The following is a 15550-nucleotide window of genomic DNA, read 5'->3' on the forward strand; positions in this document are numbered from 1 at the left end:
GGATTAGAGCATGCCTTCTGAACGAAAGGCCCTAGAAAAGAAAACTGGCTGAGTCATATAGTACTTTTTTCATTACACTGTACTAGTTACAGTCTTTACACAGTGTCAGCCTTGATTTTTCAGTGTTCTCATAGGTGTTGATGGTAGACATGAAAACCCAATCGCCTAGTCGCACTTCTGGATATGGTATTAGTTACTGTTGTTAATTCCAAGTCATAGTCCTTCTATCATTTTATTTTACTCTTTGTTGTTTCTCTGTGAGGTGGGCATCTCCCTTGTCAGTTTGAAGTATTTCATTGTTATAGAGGATAACTTTTGACCTCATAACAATAAGCTGTTGATGGCACTCCCCGACCCTCTGTGATGACTAGAATATTTTGGGACTTGACTAGGGCTGTGGACCAAACTACATTTTCAAAATTGTAGTTTAGTGTAACTTGACTTTTGAGATACAAATTAAAACTAGAAACACATGGTATAGAAGTTATTATGCATTATTACAGTATATATCTGGAATTTGGCACCTGGTAGTGGAAATTGCACTCAGATTTCTCATTTGCAAAATGACATACAGAATACTGTTTTTATTAATAGATTTACTTTGAGAACTCAAAAGATAATTTTCACAGGAAGTGGAAATTTAGCACTGTGGTACCTTATCCAAAGAGATTGGCAAATGGGTGGAAAATAGGTTAAAATATTCAGAATATTAGTGTTCTCCTTCCCAAACACAAAATTGCTTTATAATCACTGTTGCTGGTCTTTTTTTTTTTTTAAGTTTCTCACCTTAACTATTTTAAAATAAAATGACTCTGAACTAGAACTGTGTATTGATGTTATTTGGCAAAAGTTAATATATAGAAAATGTTTCCATCATGCATAATGTTTGCTATGGTTACATATTTGTGATTTTATTTTGGTTACTTATTGGGGAGTTAAATCTTACAACCATAGAAATAAATTCTAAACCGGATGGGTAAATCCTGGTGCGTGCTTTTGCTTGGGTCGAGGGTTTGATGCTCAGCCACAGCCAGGTGAGTGGGCCCTGACTGTGTGTGGGTGGGTGGTTGGGTGGGTGCATATCTTTTGCTAGCACTTTGCTTGCTACATGTGCACACATGGTTTCTTGTTTGCAGATTGGTTATCCTCTTTCATATTGCAATTAAACAGTAAGCGTTTTTTATTATGAAAAACTTCAAATGTTTGTACACAAGAGAATGGTATGATGAATACGCTTTGCTCTGCCCAGTGTACTCAGCAAGCTTCAGCAGTTATTAATGCTTTGCCATTCTGGTTTCATCTGTCTCCCACTCTTCTGTTGTTTCTGGAATATTTTAAAGCACCCCAGGTATTCTATCATTTCATAGTTAAAGAAGTAAGAGAGGCTCTAGAAATAACCACAATATCATTGTCATATCTAGTGCATGCGTACATTCTAAGTTGCTTCAGTCATGTCCAACTCTTTGTGACCCTGTGGATTGTAGCCCGCCAGGCTCCTCTCTGTCCATGGGGATTCTCCAGGCAAGAATCCTGGAGTGGGTTGCCATGTCCTTCTCCAGGCATATCTAGTGCAACTGGCAGTAAATATTTAATGTTATTTAGTATACTGTCCCTGCTCATTTATTTAAAAATTCATCAAGATCTAAGTAATCATGTGACTCCTAGATTTCAAATCTCAATCTGTGATAGTCTTATATGTTTGCTACATTTTTTTGAAGACTGGTAGTTATATCAGGCCTTTCACTCCACCTCCTTCCTGCTAGTAGTTTTCCAGTTACATACTGCATCATGTTGGCCGCAGGTAGGAGAGGGCACATATCTGGTTGTTTTAATTTTATTGATGTCAAAATTAATCATCAGATTCTAGTGTAGTTGGCTTGATCCATTCATTACAAAAGTTCCTCATCAACCTTTCATCTGCTAGGTTTTGCTGCCATTGATGATTATTGCATTTATTAGCTAGAATTCTCCTATAAAGAACAGCTATGACTCACCAGCTGTTTGATTGCCCTGAAACACAGACAACATGATCATCAAGACTCTAGTTTGAACACTTCTGTTACTCTTTATTTCATGATGCAGTCCCTTCTGTTGCTAGGCAGATACATTTACTGTTACACTAAATCAAAATATGTTTCTCTGAAACTTTTTACTCTTTTTCTCCCAGTTCTGTGTAATAGCTAATGTTTGACTTAAAGAGCAAGGGCTCTGCAGTCAAACAGCCTGAATATTTGGCTCTGGCACATTACTAGCTATAACTTACGTTTCTTCATTTGTGAAAATGGGGACTGATATGTAGTATACCCTTCTTAGGTTTGAGGATCAGATGAGCTAGTTGTATGTAAAGCATTTAATGAAATACGTGGGAAAATGGAAAATATTCTGTTAGCTACTTATAATGGTGCTGGCAGTCTGATTGGCTGTAAGACAGTCGTATACATAACGTGGTCCAGTTACTAAGAACTTAGCCTTCAGCTCTTTCTGTCATGATTCATTGGCTAGTACTAAAAATGAATTTCAGCATTTATACATAATGTTTTTTGAAGGTTATTTGGTAATGGTTATACCTTCTCCCACAGTTTGCTAATGAGGAAAATAAAACAGGTAATTTAAGAGATTTAACTCAAAACAGAAAAATGTAGTAAAACTCATTTGTATATAGTAAGCCCTAAAATGTTCAAATTAGATCCCCATTCTGCCCAATTATGAGTTTTGGAAAACAGATTACTTTAACAGGAGAACATAGTTCATGCAAGTGTTGCTAGAGGCTAATTTGGAAGAACAGTTTAGAAACATTTCAGGTATACATACTATTGGTAACATTTGGGATGATATTCTTAGCTTTCCTCACTGACTAGAAACTCTTCAGTGATACATTGGAGATCAGCTGTGTTTACAAAGTGATTTCTTGTTTAAAGAAGATAACTTTACTATAGACACTCCACAATAAAATAAAGCTTCAACTATTTGGGGATATAAGAGTGATGAATATGACATGGGAGAGAGAAATGCTGTTTTGACCTATATTTATTTATATAACTAGAGATAGCTTTGAAAAGATGCCATACTGTGAGAATATTCCTGCTGTAATTTTAATAACATTTAAAAAATAACATTTAATCTGTATACGTGTATACATACATCTGTTTTGACTGTATCAGTTTTGTAGAGTCAAAACTCTATGTTTGAGATACTATGCTAGTTGAAGATGTGGACGTCAGAGCAAATGAGAAATAGCGCCTATGTTTATCAAGTCTGTTGTCACTAGTTCAGGTTAGTATATTCATTCCAAACTGCTTTGCCTAAAGTTTCCAGGCCTTTGATAAAAGGCAGTGGTATTCATGGCTATTTTTTTGTCCACGTAAATCATATTTCTCATCAGTGTTTTTATTTACTTGTCCTCATGAGTTCCATTTCTTGGATGAGAGGATGGCAAATGTTATAACTTATGACTTGTATGGCTAATTTTTTCTACAGGTCAGTTTTGAGGTATTGACCTCTTTTCCTTTGAGAATTGTTTAAAATGAGAAAGCTAAAACCTGATACTATTGTTAAGAAATTTCTTTGATTCAAAAAGTAATAAGAATTTATGCTAGGAATGGGCCTGGCAAACCCAAGGAGATTATACAGTAAGGACAAGGTATAACATCTTGTTATATCTTGATACCTTTGTCTCTTTGTAAGGAAAGAGGAAAACAGGCACAGTAAATGCAAATCAAGGCTATATATGTGATTGCCATTCTGCAAAGTTTATGATGTAGGAGGAGGGTGGCTGCAGCTGTGAAATTTTGCTTCTTTCCTAATATTGGAGATAATCACTCAGTACTTGAGAAGGATTCCTTGCCAGTATTTCCCATGGCTCTTACTTGGGCCGTGGTTTGTATAGCAAACCAGTTTTCTCCTGGACAGCTCAGAGTCCTACTTGAAGCCAACCTCTGGACTAAGATGTTATGAGCAGTGTTATGAAATACTAGCCTTCTGTTTTGTCAGTTATCTTCCTTCCTTTTGTTATCAGCCAGTTCTCCTCTCCTTTCTCTTGAGTTTTCATCTCTTCACAATACTGCCTCTACAATTTTATACTCTATTTATTAGAGAGTTGAGTTCAGTGCCTACCTGAATATGAGTTTAGAAAGATTTCAGGTAGTGTTTTTCCAGTTGAGGCTCTAGGATCCCCAAGAGTCCATTAGTCTCTTTAAAAAAAAAAAATCTTAAAGGACGAAGGATTCTGTGAGGATATTTAATAGTTTTTCACATTTTATTATGTTGAAAAATAATTAAATTTTTGAGATAATTTCAGGCTTATAGAATGATTTCAAAAGTAATAGGGATTTCTTATACACCATTCATCTAGATCCCGCAGATGTATATAGCACAGGGAACCCTGCACAGTGCCATGTGCCAGCCTGGATGGGAGAGGGTCTTAGGGGAGAATGGATATGTGTGTCTGTATGGCTGAGTCCCTTCACTGTTCACCTGAAACTGCCACACATTGTTAATTGGCAATACCCCAATACAAAATGTTTTCGGTGTTTAAAAAAAGAAAAGCAAAAAAAAAAATCTACTGCACTGAATGCAAAATAATACAGATTCACATGTAATAGCAAATAAGAAAATAAAAAGAGGCCCATATGTCACTCAGATATGAGAAACACCAGCTTTAAGTATTTGAGGAATATTTGAGTTTTAGTAAGAAAGCGTTAAAGATTAGGAAGGAGTGACTTTTTAAAGCCTTTACTTATTAAAATCAAGATAAAATGCTGTATCTGATATATGGTTTAGGAAATTCAATAAACTGAAATTGTGGATTGAGACCTTTAGGGCTTCACTTTTATAACCTTATATCTAGGATGAGAATTGTGTCTGATCTTAGGTAAGTTCTTATCCAGATTTTTCTCACATGTTTCTGATGACAAGGAAACTTAAGTACCCAGTACAGAGGCACATTCCAGTTGCAGCTACCTCAGATTTTGTTTTCATAAAGCAGTAAGAAAGACTAACAACTCAGTAGGTAATCAGTGGCAAAGGAGCTGAAAAAAGCACTTCCCAGAAAAAAGAAAAAATGCCAGTGACCTATAGATATCTGTTAGGCTGGTAGAACTACAACTGAAGCTATATCTTAAGTACGTTGATGTGTAATTATATCCAGGGCTTTCAGCCCAGAAAAGGTAGAGAGGTATAATTTCCATTTGTGTATGTCTTTTCTCCTTTAAAAGCAATGTGTATGCCTATATAAGCACACACTGTTTGGAAGGATATGCAAAAGATAACAATAGTCGCCACTAGGTAGATCTAATTTTAGTTGTATATCTTTTTGTAAATTTTATGTTTTTCCCTGTGTACATGTATTTTTCAAATAAAAAAAACTAACATATTCTAACTTAAAATGAGGTATAATCTGTCATTCTGTACTTTTGGTGGTCACAGGTCCAACTTTTGGAATTGTACAAAAATAAGGCTATTTTATCTTCTAAGTTTTCTGATACTTTGAGATACATCGCTATGGTCCTGTAACTTGTCTTTTTCCAGAGTAAATAAAATTATGTCCTTTTAAGTATAACCATTTCCTGTGTAACATGGTATCTGAAATACATTTCCTTACTATCTGGCTTGTTTATGTTTATGAATCTTGTTGATATGGCCAAATCTCTCTCATTATATGCGTCCTCCCTTTGGAAACTTCCTGTGTTTCCTGAGAAGTTGGTTGATTGGTCGATTTGAATAATCATGTCATTCTTTGGTTCTTTGAGCTTTCTGTGACAAAGACTCTTTTTTTTTTTTTTTTTTTTAGTTTTTTATTTTTTAAATTTTAAAATCTTTAATTCTTACATGCATTCCCAAACATGAACCCCCCTCCCACCTCCCTCCCCATAACATCTTTCTGGGTCATCCCCATGCACCAGCCCCAAGCATGCTGCATCCTGCGTCAGACATAGACTGGCGATTCAATTCACATGATAGTATACATGTTAGAATGTCATTCTCCCAAATCATCCCACCCTCTCCCTCTCCCTCTGAGTCCAAAAGTCCGTTATACACATCTGTGTCTCTTTCCCTGTCTTGCATACAGGGTCGTCATTGCCATCTTCCTAAATTCCATATATATGTGTTAGTATACTGTATTGGTGTTTTTCTTTCTGGCTTACTTCACTCTGTATAATCGGCTCCAGTTTCATCCATCTCATCAGAACTGATTCAAATGAATTCTTTTTAACCGCTGAGTAATACTCCATTGTGTATATGTACCACAGCTTTCTTATCCATTCATCTGCTGATGGACATCTAGGTTGTTTCCATGTCCTGGCTATTATAAACAGTGCTGCGATGAACATTGGGGTACATGTGTCTCTTTCAATTCTGGTTTCCTCGGTGTGTATGCCCAGAAGTGGGATTGCTGGGTCATAAGGTAGTTCTATTTGCAATTTTTTAAGGAATCTCCACACTGTTCTCCATAGTGGCTGTACTAGTTTGCATTCCCACCAACAGTGTAGGAGGGTTCCCTTTTCTCCACACCCTCTCCAGCATTTATTGCTTGCAGATTTTTGGATCGCAGCCATTCTGACTGGTGTGAAGTGGTACCTCATTGTGGTTTTGATTTGCATTTCTCTAATAATGAGTGATGTTGAGCATCTTTTCATGTGTTTGTTGCATTCCTATACACGAATAATGAGAAAGTAGAAAAAGAAATTAAGGAAACAATTCCATTCACCATTGCAACAAAAAGAATAAAATACTTAGGAATATATCTACCTAAAGAAACTAAAGACCTATATATAGAAAACTATAAAACACTGATGAAAGAAATCAAAGAGGACACTAATAGATGGAGAAATATACCATGTTCATGGATTGGAAGAATCAATATAGTGAAAATGAGTATACTACCCAAAGCAATTTACAAATTCAATGCAATCCCTATCAAGCTACCAGCCACATTTTTCACAGAACTAGAACAAATAATTTCAAGATTTGTATGGAAATACAAAAAACCTCGAATAGCCAAAGCAATCTTGAGAAAGAAGAATGGAACTGGAGGAATCAACTTGCCTGACTTCAGGCTCTACTACAAAGCCACAGTCATCAAGACAGTATGGTACTGGCACAAAGACAGACATATAGATCAATGGAACAAAATAGAAAGCCCAGAGATAAATCCACACACATATGGACACCTTATCTTTGACAAAGGAGGCAAGAATATACAATGGAGTAAAGACAATCTCTTTAACAAGTGGTGCTGGGAAAACTGGTCAACCACTTGTAAAAGAATGAAACTAGATCACTTTCTAACACCGCACACAAAAATAAACTCAAAATGGATTAAAGATCTAAATGTAAGATCAGAAACTATAAAACTCCTAGAGGAGAACATAGGCAAAACACTCTCAGACATAAATCACAGCAGGATCCTCTATGATCCACCTCCCAGAATGCTGGAAATAAAAGCAAAAATAAACAAATGGGATCTAATTAAAATTAAAAGCTTCTGCACAACAAAGGAAAATATAAGCAAGGTGAAAAGACAGCCTTCTGAATGGGAGAAAATAATAGCAAATGAAGCAACTGACAAACAACTAATCTCAAAAATATACAAGCAACTTCTGCAGCTCAACTCCAGAAAAATAAACGACCCTATCAAAAAATGGGCCAAAGACTCTTAATTAAATCTTTTTTCCACGTGTGTCCTGTGACCTAACAGAGATTTGTCTTTGTGTTGACACGGATAGTTAAAATTCTTTAAATACAGTTCTTTAGTAAGCTGCAGATCTGCATACTGTACATTTTTGACAGAAAATTGGCTGCATGTTCCTCTGGGTTTTCTTCTGTAGTAGCTTTTCCAAAGAAGAAACAAGGCATTCTAGCACGATCTCATGCTGGAAGGTTAAATGCATGATTTTGCATTATGTTTTTATGTTTTATGGCGAGGGCACAGGAGACTCAGTACTATCTGTGACTTCTTACCCGCCTGTTCTATTAACTTTCCTTCAAACTTTCCTATTCTTTGCTCTTGACATTATATTATTTACCAAAGCAAGTGTTCTTCTATTAAAAACGTTTGTGGCTGATTCCTGCTATTAATTATGGCCTAACAATTTCATTAATGTCTTTAAAAAGATCTTTTAGGAACAATTCTTTCCATTCCTATCCTTCCACTAAACTAAGTTGCTTATCTTCCTCTTTGCTGTTATACTTGTGCGTACTTCTATCCTTGTATTTATTTGCTCCATTATGTTGGAATTACTTTTAGAACAATCGTGTTTACAGAAAACCATAAGAGCTTCTTGAGGGGAAGGACTCTGCTTTAATCACCTTTTCTCTCCGTCACCTAGCACAGTGCATAACACTATCTTAATTGAATATTTGCTATGCTAAATGTAACTAAGGCTGTGAAGGGACAGCCCATATAGAATATACCTGGAGGTTGTATGCATCCTAAGCTTTAATAAAAAACAATTTACATTTCATTCCATTTTAAGTATTTATGATTTATTTTTTATTCTTTTGCATGCTTTCTTGGCTGGATGACAATAGAGAAGAAGAAAATGAGGTAAGTATAATTTAACTAGGTATTCAGTGATTATGAGATTGAAAACATTCAAAATTTAGCTATCATTTTGAATATGAAATGAAGTAATAGTTTTTGCTTAATTTTGTTTTTGGATCTGTAATAATTCATTCCAGTGAGGGATGTTGTATACTTCATGAAAATGGTTTTTAAACTTTCAAGCTTCAAGAGCTTTTGTCAAGGTAAAGGAAGCTGGCAACTTGAGACAGTGTATTTTTACTGTTTTTATGCATTGAGCTTCCATGTAAGATTTAATTTGAAAAGTGAATTCTCTTTCTTAAGAAATATTTGAAGACCACTGCTCTGTGATAATGCATGTAAAAATGTTTACTTTCCCACTTGAATGGTTACTGTATAATTTTTGAAAACTGATTTCAGATTTTTACCATGTTGAAGTGGAAAACTGTCCTCTTAAATAGCCAGAGTTGATTAAAGAACATCAATTAGAAAAATGTTGTAGATGGCAAGTGTACTATCTTTAATTTAGACTTGAGTTTGTTGCTGTAGACTTTCCTGATGTTCTGTCTACAACCGAGGTTAAGCCTTTAACTTCTGAAGCGCACCAGTTCCTTTGGTGGTTTGGCAAATAATGAAGGGTAAAGTCTTCTTAGATACATACTTTGTAGTTGTTGCTTATAGTAGGATAAGACTGTAAGTCCGCTTGGCCTGGGTATGTATGGGGCCCAGCAGATGTAGTGGTAATGTGCCAGGACAGTAATTTCCAGGAAGGCAGAAAGGCCTGGTTCTCATTTGGTTTGGTTACCTCATCTATAAAATGAGTGAGGTGGGAAACTGCTCTATACCAGCGGTTCCCCACGTCTAGGAAGTCCCTCAGAGTTGCCTGAGATGCTTGTTTTCAGAAAACAAAACAAACTTCTTGTTCACTTTAGAGCTCTTGAATTGATATTTCCTGGAGTTTTGTCACAGATCTATATTTCTACCAAGTACCCAAGTGACTCTCTTTTTTTTTAATCTATTAATTTGTTTGGCTGCACTGGGTCTTAGCTGCAGCACATAGGATCCTTAGTAGAAGCATGTGAACTCTTAGTTGTGGCATGTGGGATCTAGTTTCCTGATCAGGGATGGAACCCAGGCCACCTGCACTAAGAGTGTGGAGCCCTAGCCACTGAACCACCAGGGAAGTCCCCTCAAGTAGTCCCTGCAAGTGATGATTCTGTGTGATGCCAGAAGACCACTAGTTGTAATGACTTATGATGTTTCTTACAGGATAGGGACAAGAACAAAGTATTTTCATGATGGAGATGTTAGCTATTGCTGTCTATCCATGTCCTCTTATAATGTATGTTGAAATACACATCAGATTTTTAAAATTCTGCTTGGAAAATAGTTCTAAAACTGTAAAATCCTTTAAAAGACAATAAGAGTAGAAAAATATGGATAATTGTTGAAACTGGGGATGGGTACTTAGAGGTTTATTAAACCATTTTACCTTTGGGTATGTTTAAAATTTTCCATAATAAAGAGGATTTTTTAAATGCTTTTATAGCTTAATGAAATTCATGCTGTTTTTGTCATTAAAAAGGGCTTTTCATTTCTCTGACATTTTAAACTGTGATGCTAGCCATTTAAAAGTAACTTTATTGTAGTAGTAACTGCTCTTTTTGTTCATTCGTAGGCAAAGATTGAAAATGTGCCGAAAACAGGTTTCATCAAAGGACCAATGTTCAAAGGTGTTGCTTCTAGTCGGTTTTTGCCCAAAGGCACCAAGACAAAAGTTAATTTGGAGGAACAGGGACGACAGAAGGTGTCATTCAGCTTCAGCCTTACAAAGAAAACTTTGCAGAACAGGTTTCTGACTGCACTTGGCAATGAAAAGCAAAATGATACTCCAAATTCCCCAGTTGTACCTCTTCAAGTAGACTCGACCCCTAAAGTTAAGACGGACATTGGAGATACATTATCTACTACAGAAGAATCTTCACCACCGAAATCAAGGGTAGAATTGGGCAAAATCCATTTTAAGAAACATTTGCTTCATGTAACATCCAGGCCACTGCTGACTGCTACCACAGCAGTGGCATCTCTGTCTCCTCCCATGGCACCGTTACCAGCAGTCATAGCAGAATCAACAACTGTAGACTCGCCACCCTCATCTCCACCTCCACCACCTCCACCTCCACAAGCCACAACACCCTCATCACCAGCACCAGTAACAGAGCCAGTGGCCTTGCCACACACACCAGTTGCAGTTCTGATGACAGCACCTGTAGATGTAGCTGCTAGAGCCTTGAAGGAGCCACCAGTAACAGTTGTACCAGAATCATCAGAAGTGGACACTAAACAGGACCTTGTATCTAATAGTTCAGAAGAACACATAACTCACAGTTTGAATGAGCAGGCAGATATTCCTTCACAAAAAGAAGATTCCCATATTGGGAAGGAAGAAGAAACTCCAGATAGTTCTAAGAGTAGTCTGGGCTCTAAAAAAACAGGTTCTAAGAAGAAATCCTCACAATCTGAAGGCACCTTTCTTGGTTCAGAATCTGATGAAGATTCTGTACGGACTTCCTCAAGTCAAAGATCACATGATTTAAAATTTTCAGCAAACATTGACAGAGAAAGAGATTCAAAAAAGAGCTTAGCAACTTTTAAAAGTGAGGATTTAGGGAAATCTTCACGGTCTAAAACAGAGAGAGATGATAAATATTTTAGCTACTCAAAACTTGAAAGAGATACTCGGTATATATCTTCTCGCTGTAGAGAGAGAGAACGAAGGAGGAGCAGATCTCGGTCTAGATCTGACAGAGGCTCTAGAACTAGTTTATCTTATTCTCGGTCAGAACGATCCCATTATTATGACTCTGATCGTCGCTACCATAGGAGTTCCCCCTATCGAGAAAGGACTCGCTATTCTCGGGCATATACAGATAGCAGGGCGAGAGAGAGTTCTGACTCAGAAGATGAGTATAAGAAGACATACTCAAGGCGCACCTCATCTCATTCTTCCTCTTACAGAGACCTAAGGACATCATCATCCTATTCTAAATCTGACCGAGACTGTAAAACTGAGTCCTCTTACTTAGAGATTGAGAAAAGAGGAAAGTATTCTTCCAAATTAGAAAGAGAATCCAAAAGGACTTCAGAAAATGAAGCAATGAAAAGATGCTGTTCTCCCCCCAATGAACTCGGATTCCGACGGGGGTCATCATATTCCAAGCATGATAACAATGCTTCCCGTTACAAATCTGCCCCTTCAAAACCTGTATCCAAGTCTGATAAATTTAAAAATTCTTTCTGTTGTACAGAATTGAATGAGGAAACCAGACAGTCTCATTCTTTTAGTTTACAGACTCCTTGTTCAAAAGGTAGTGAATTAAGAGTGATTAGTAAAATTCCTGAGAGAGAGAAGACTCGGTCTCCATCTCCATCAAATCGATTAAATGATTCACCTACTTTTAAAAAGCTAGATGGATCGCCTGTTTTTAAGTCTGAATTTATAGGACATGATAGCCATGATAGTATTAAAGAAGTAGACTCTTTATGTAAAGTGAAGAATGATCAGTTAAGAAGTTATTGTCCCACAGAATTAAATATAAATGGGTCTCCAGGGGCAGAATCTGATTTGGCAGCATTTTGCACTTCTAAACATGACACTGTTTTGATGTCTTCTGATGATAGTGTGACTGGATCAGAGGTATCCCCCTCGGTCAAAACATGCATGCTTTCATCAAATGGATTTCAAAATACTAATAGATGTAAAGAAAAAGACTTGGATGATACTTGCATGAAGCATAGTAAGTCAGAAAGCGCATCTAGAGAAACAGAACCTCTGGTGTCACCACACCAAGATCAACTCATTTCTTTGCCAGTTATAACTATAGATTATTCCAAAACAGTTGTTAAAGAACCAGTTGAGGTGAGAGTTTCTTGCTGTAAAACCAAAGATTCAGATATATACTGTACTTCAAATGACAACCACACTTCTTCATGTCATTCTGGAGCTGAAAATACTGAGCCTTTAGTCTCGAAGATGTCTTCAAATAGCTTTATGAATGTGCATTTGAAATCAAAAACAGTTATATGTGATAATGGAAATCTAACCGATCAGCACTCAAAATTTGCATGTGGAGAATATAAGCAGAGTGTTGGTAGTACTAGCTCAGCTTCTGTTAATCATTTTGATGATTTATATCAAACTCCAGGGAGCTCATGTATCGCTTCATCTCTTCAGAGTCTTCCCCCAGGAATGAAAGTGAACAGTTTAACTCTCTTGCAACGTGGAGAGAATATATCTCCAGTTTTGGATGCTGTGCTGAAGAGTAAAAACTCAGAGTTTTTAAAGCATGCAGAGAAAGAAACGGTAATAGAAGTAGGTGGTGACCTTCCTGATTCAGGAAGGGGATTTGCTTCATGGGATAGCAGGCATAATAATGGACTGTCTGAGAAATGTGTGCAGGAGGCTCATGAAGAAGGGAATTCTTTATTGCCTGATAGAAGAGGAAGACCAGAGATCTCTTTAGATGAAGAAGGTGGAAGAGGACATGCACATATTTCTGATGACTCAGAAGTTGTATTTTCTTCTTGTGATTTGAATTTAACTATGGAGGACAGTGATGGCGTAACATATACCTTAAAATGTGACAGTAGTGGTCATGCCTCAGAGATTGTATCTACTGTCCATGAAGATTATTCTGGTTCTTCCGAAAGTTCAAGTGATGAAAGTGATTCAGAGGATACAGATTCTGATGATAGCAGTATTCCAAGAAACCGTCTTCAGTCTGTTGTGGTTGTGCCAAAGAATTCTACTTTGACCATGGAAGAAACTAGTCCTTGTTCTTCTCGGAGCAGTCAGAGTTACAGACACTATTCTGATCACTGGGAAGATGAGAGATTGGAGCCAAGGAGACATTCATACGAGGAAAAATTTGAGAGTATAACAAGTAAATCCTGTCCTCAAACTGAGAAGTTCTTCTTTCATAAAGCAGCAGAGAAAAACTCTGAAATTTCTTTTATACAGCCCAGCCGAAAACAGATAGATAATCACCTGCCTGAAATTGCTCATCCTCAGAGTGATGGGGTTGATAGTACAAGTCATCCAGACATAAAATCCGACCCTCTAGGGCATTCAAATTCTGAGGAAATGGTGAAAACTAAAATAGCTTCTCAGCAGCAAGAAGAGCTACCAGTTTATTCTTCTGATGATTTTGAAGATGTCTCAAGTAAGTCTCGGCAACAGACTGCTTTTCCGATCAGGGCAGATAGTCGACTGGGGAAAACAGATTCAAGCTTTTCTTCTTCTTATGAGATCTCCCGCATGGATGGCGTCCGCTCATCAGAGGAGCTCAGAAACCTAGGGTGGGACTTCTCTCAACAAGAAAAGCCTACCAGCACATACCAGCAGCCTGACAGCAGCTATGGAGCCTGTGGCGGACACAAGCATCAGCAAAGTGCAGAACAGTGTAGCGGGGTGCGCAGTTACTGGCAAGGCAACGGCTACTGGGATCCAAGGTCAGCGAGTAGACCGCCAGGAGCTGGGCTTGTGTATGATCGAGTTCAAGGGCAGGTACCAGATTCCTTAACAGATGACCGAGAAGAGGAGGAGAATTGGGATCAACGTGGAGGATCTCACTTTTCTAGTCAGTCCAGTAAGTTTTTTCTGTCCCTTCAGAAGGACAAGGGTTCAGTGCAAGCGCCTGAAATAAGCAGCAATTCCATTAAGGACTCTTTGGCTGTGAATGAGAAGAAAGATCTTCTGAAAAACTTAGACAGAAATGATATGAAAGATAGAGGACCTCTTAAAAAAAGAAGACAGGAGTTGGAGAGTGATTCTGAAAGTGATGGTGAGCTTCAGGACAGAAAGAAAGTTCGAGTGGAGATAGAGCAGGGAGAGACAGCAGTGCCCCTCGGCTCAGCGCTGGTTGGGCCTTCCTGTGTCATGGAGGACTTCAGGGACCCCCAGCGGTGGAAGGAATATGCCAAGCAAGGGAAGATGCCTTGTTACTTTGATCTGATTGAAGAAAATGTTTATTTAACAGAAAGGTAAGCCAAATTAATACTTGTCTGAGAAGTTTTAACCTCTTTTTGTAGGAAAAAACTTAGCTTTCGGAAGTTAATATATGAGCTCAACTTTATAAAATAGGTTGTGTGATAAAATGTAAATTAAAAAATCTAAAAAGTATGTTTGCCTATTTAGATTTGGTGGTGGTAGAGTCCCTCCCTCAATTTTTTTTTCCTCTCAGGGAGGGGATGTCTGCTTTTTTTTTTTCCTCCCTTTACCTCTGGTCCTAGAAGTACATTAAAACCAAAGTATATAGAGCAACCCAGTTTTTCTTAAATTTCTTTTTACATGTGAACCTGGAAGAGAAACTGGAACAAAACTCCAGCAAAATAGTCTGCTCTTAGAGAAAAAAAAAAGCTATGTTGGTTTTTTTTTTTCTTCATTGTGAAGATTTTCGAAGAATGTCTTTAGGTACTTCACAAACTAGAACTAGATTGAAACACAGTGTTCTTTTGTCATGTTTTAAAATCTGATGCTAATAGATTAAGCTTGGCAATAAGATAACGAGTTTTTAGGAAATAAATGGTAAAATCCCTCACAGGAAATAAGGTATAATGAGAATAGGCTAATGAAAACATAATCCTCTAGAGCAGAGCTTCTTGGTCAACTTTCTTTCACCTCTTTCTGATAGTCTTAATTTTCTCAATGTAAATATATGTTGAATATGTGTTTAAAAAGTTTATAGTCTCCTAATCACCTACCTCCTTTTGGAAATTTCTCCTCTAGTTGAGAATCAACTTAGCCATCATCCCTTTAAGCATTCAGAATTTTTTAAAATGAAGACATTTTCCACTGTGGAAAAGGTAAAAGACTTCATCTTAACGTTAGACCCATCAGAAGTTTTTCCTATTAAAAAAAAAAAATTAATTTTTTTTTTGAAAGATAAAAAGAACCTCTTATAGTAACATTCATTTGTATCTAGTTGTAAATTAGGTTTAACTTCAAAATACTGACTATATTAAGTAGTA

At 37.1% G+C, this 15550-nt stretch overlaps 1 protein-coding gene across 6 annotated transcripts in view; it reads left to right on the forward strand.

Annotated features, from left to right (window-relative positions):
* Positions 1-15550, forward strand: part of SETD2 (SET domain containing 2, histone lysine methyltransferase) — a 78807-nt gene that overhangs the window by 13029 nt on the left and 50228 nt on the right. For all 6 annotated transcript variants that reach the window (XR_011250831.1, XR_011250832.1, XR_011250830.1 and 3 more), the window contains exons 2-3: positions 8530-8545; positions 10200-14563. Coding sequence is in view for 1 of the 6 variants with exons in the window: in XM_069561618.1 (XP_069417719.1) it covers positions 8530-8545; positions 10200-14563 (4380 nt within the window). In the remaining 5 variants the exon portion in view is untranslated. The remainder of the gene's footprint in view (positions 1-8529; positions 8546-10199; positions 14564-15550) is intronic.

Source organism: Ovis canadensis, chromosome 19 (genome assembly GCF_042477335.2).
Source record: "Ovis canadensis isolate MfBH-ARS-UI-01 breed Bighorn chromosome 19, ARS-UI_OviCan_v2, whole genome shotgun sequence".
NCBI lineage: Eukaryota > Metazoa > Chordata > Mammalia > Artiodactyla > Bovidae > Ovis > Ovis canadensis.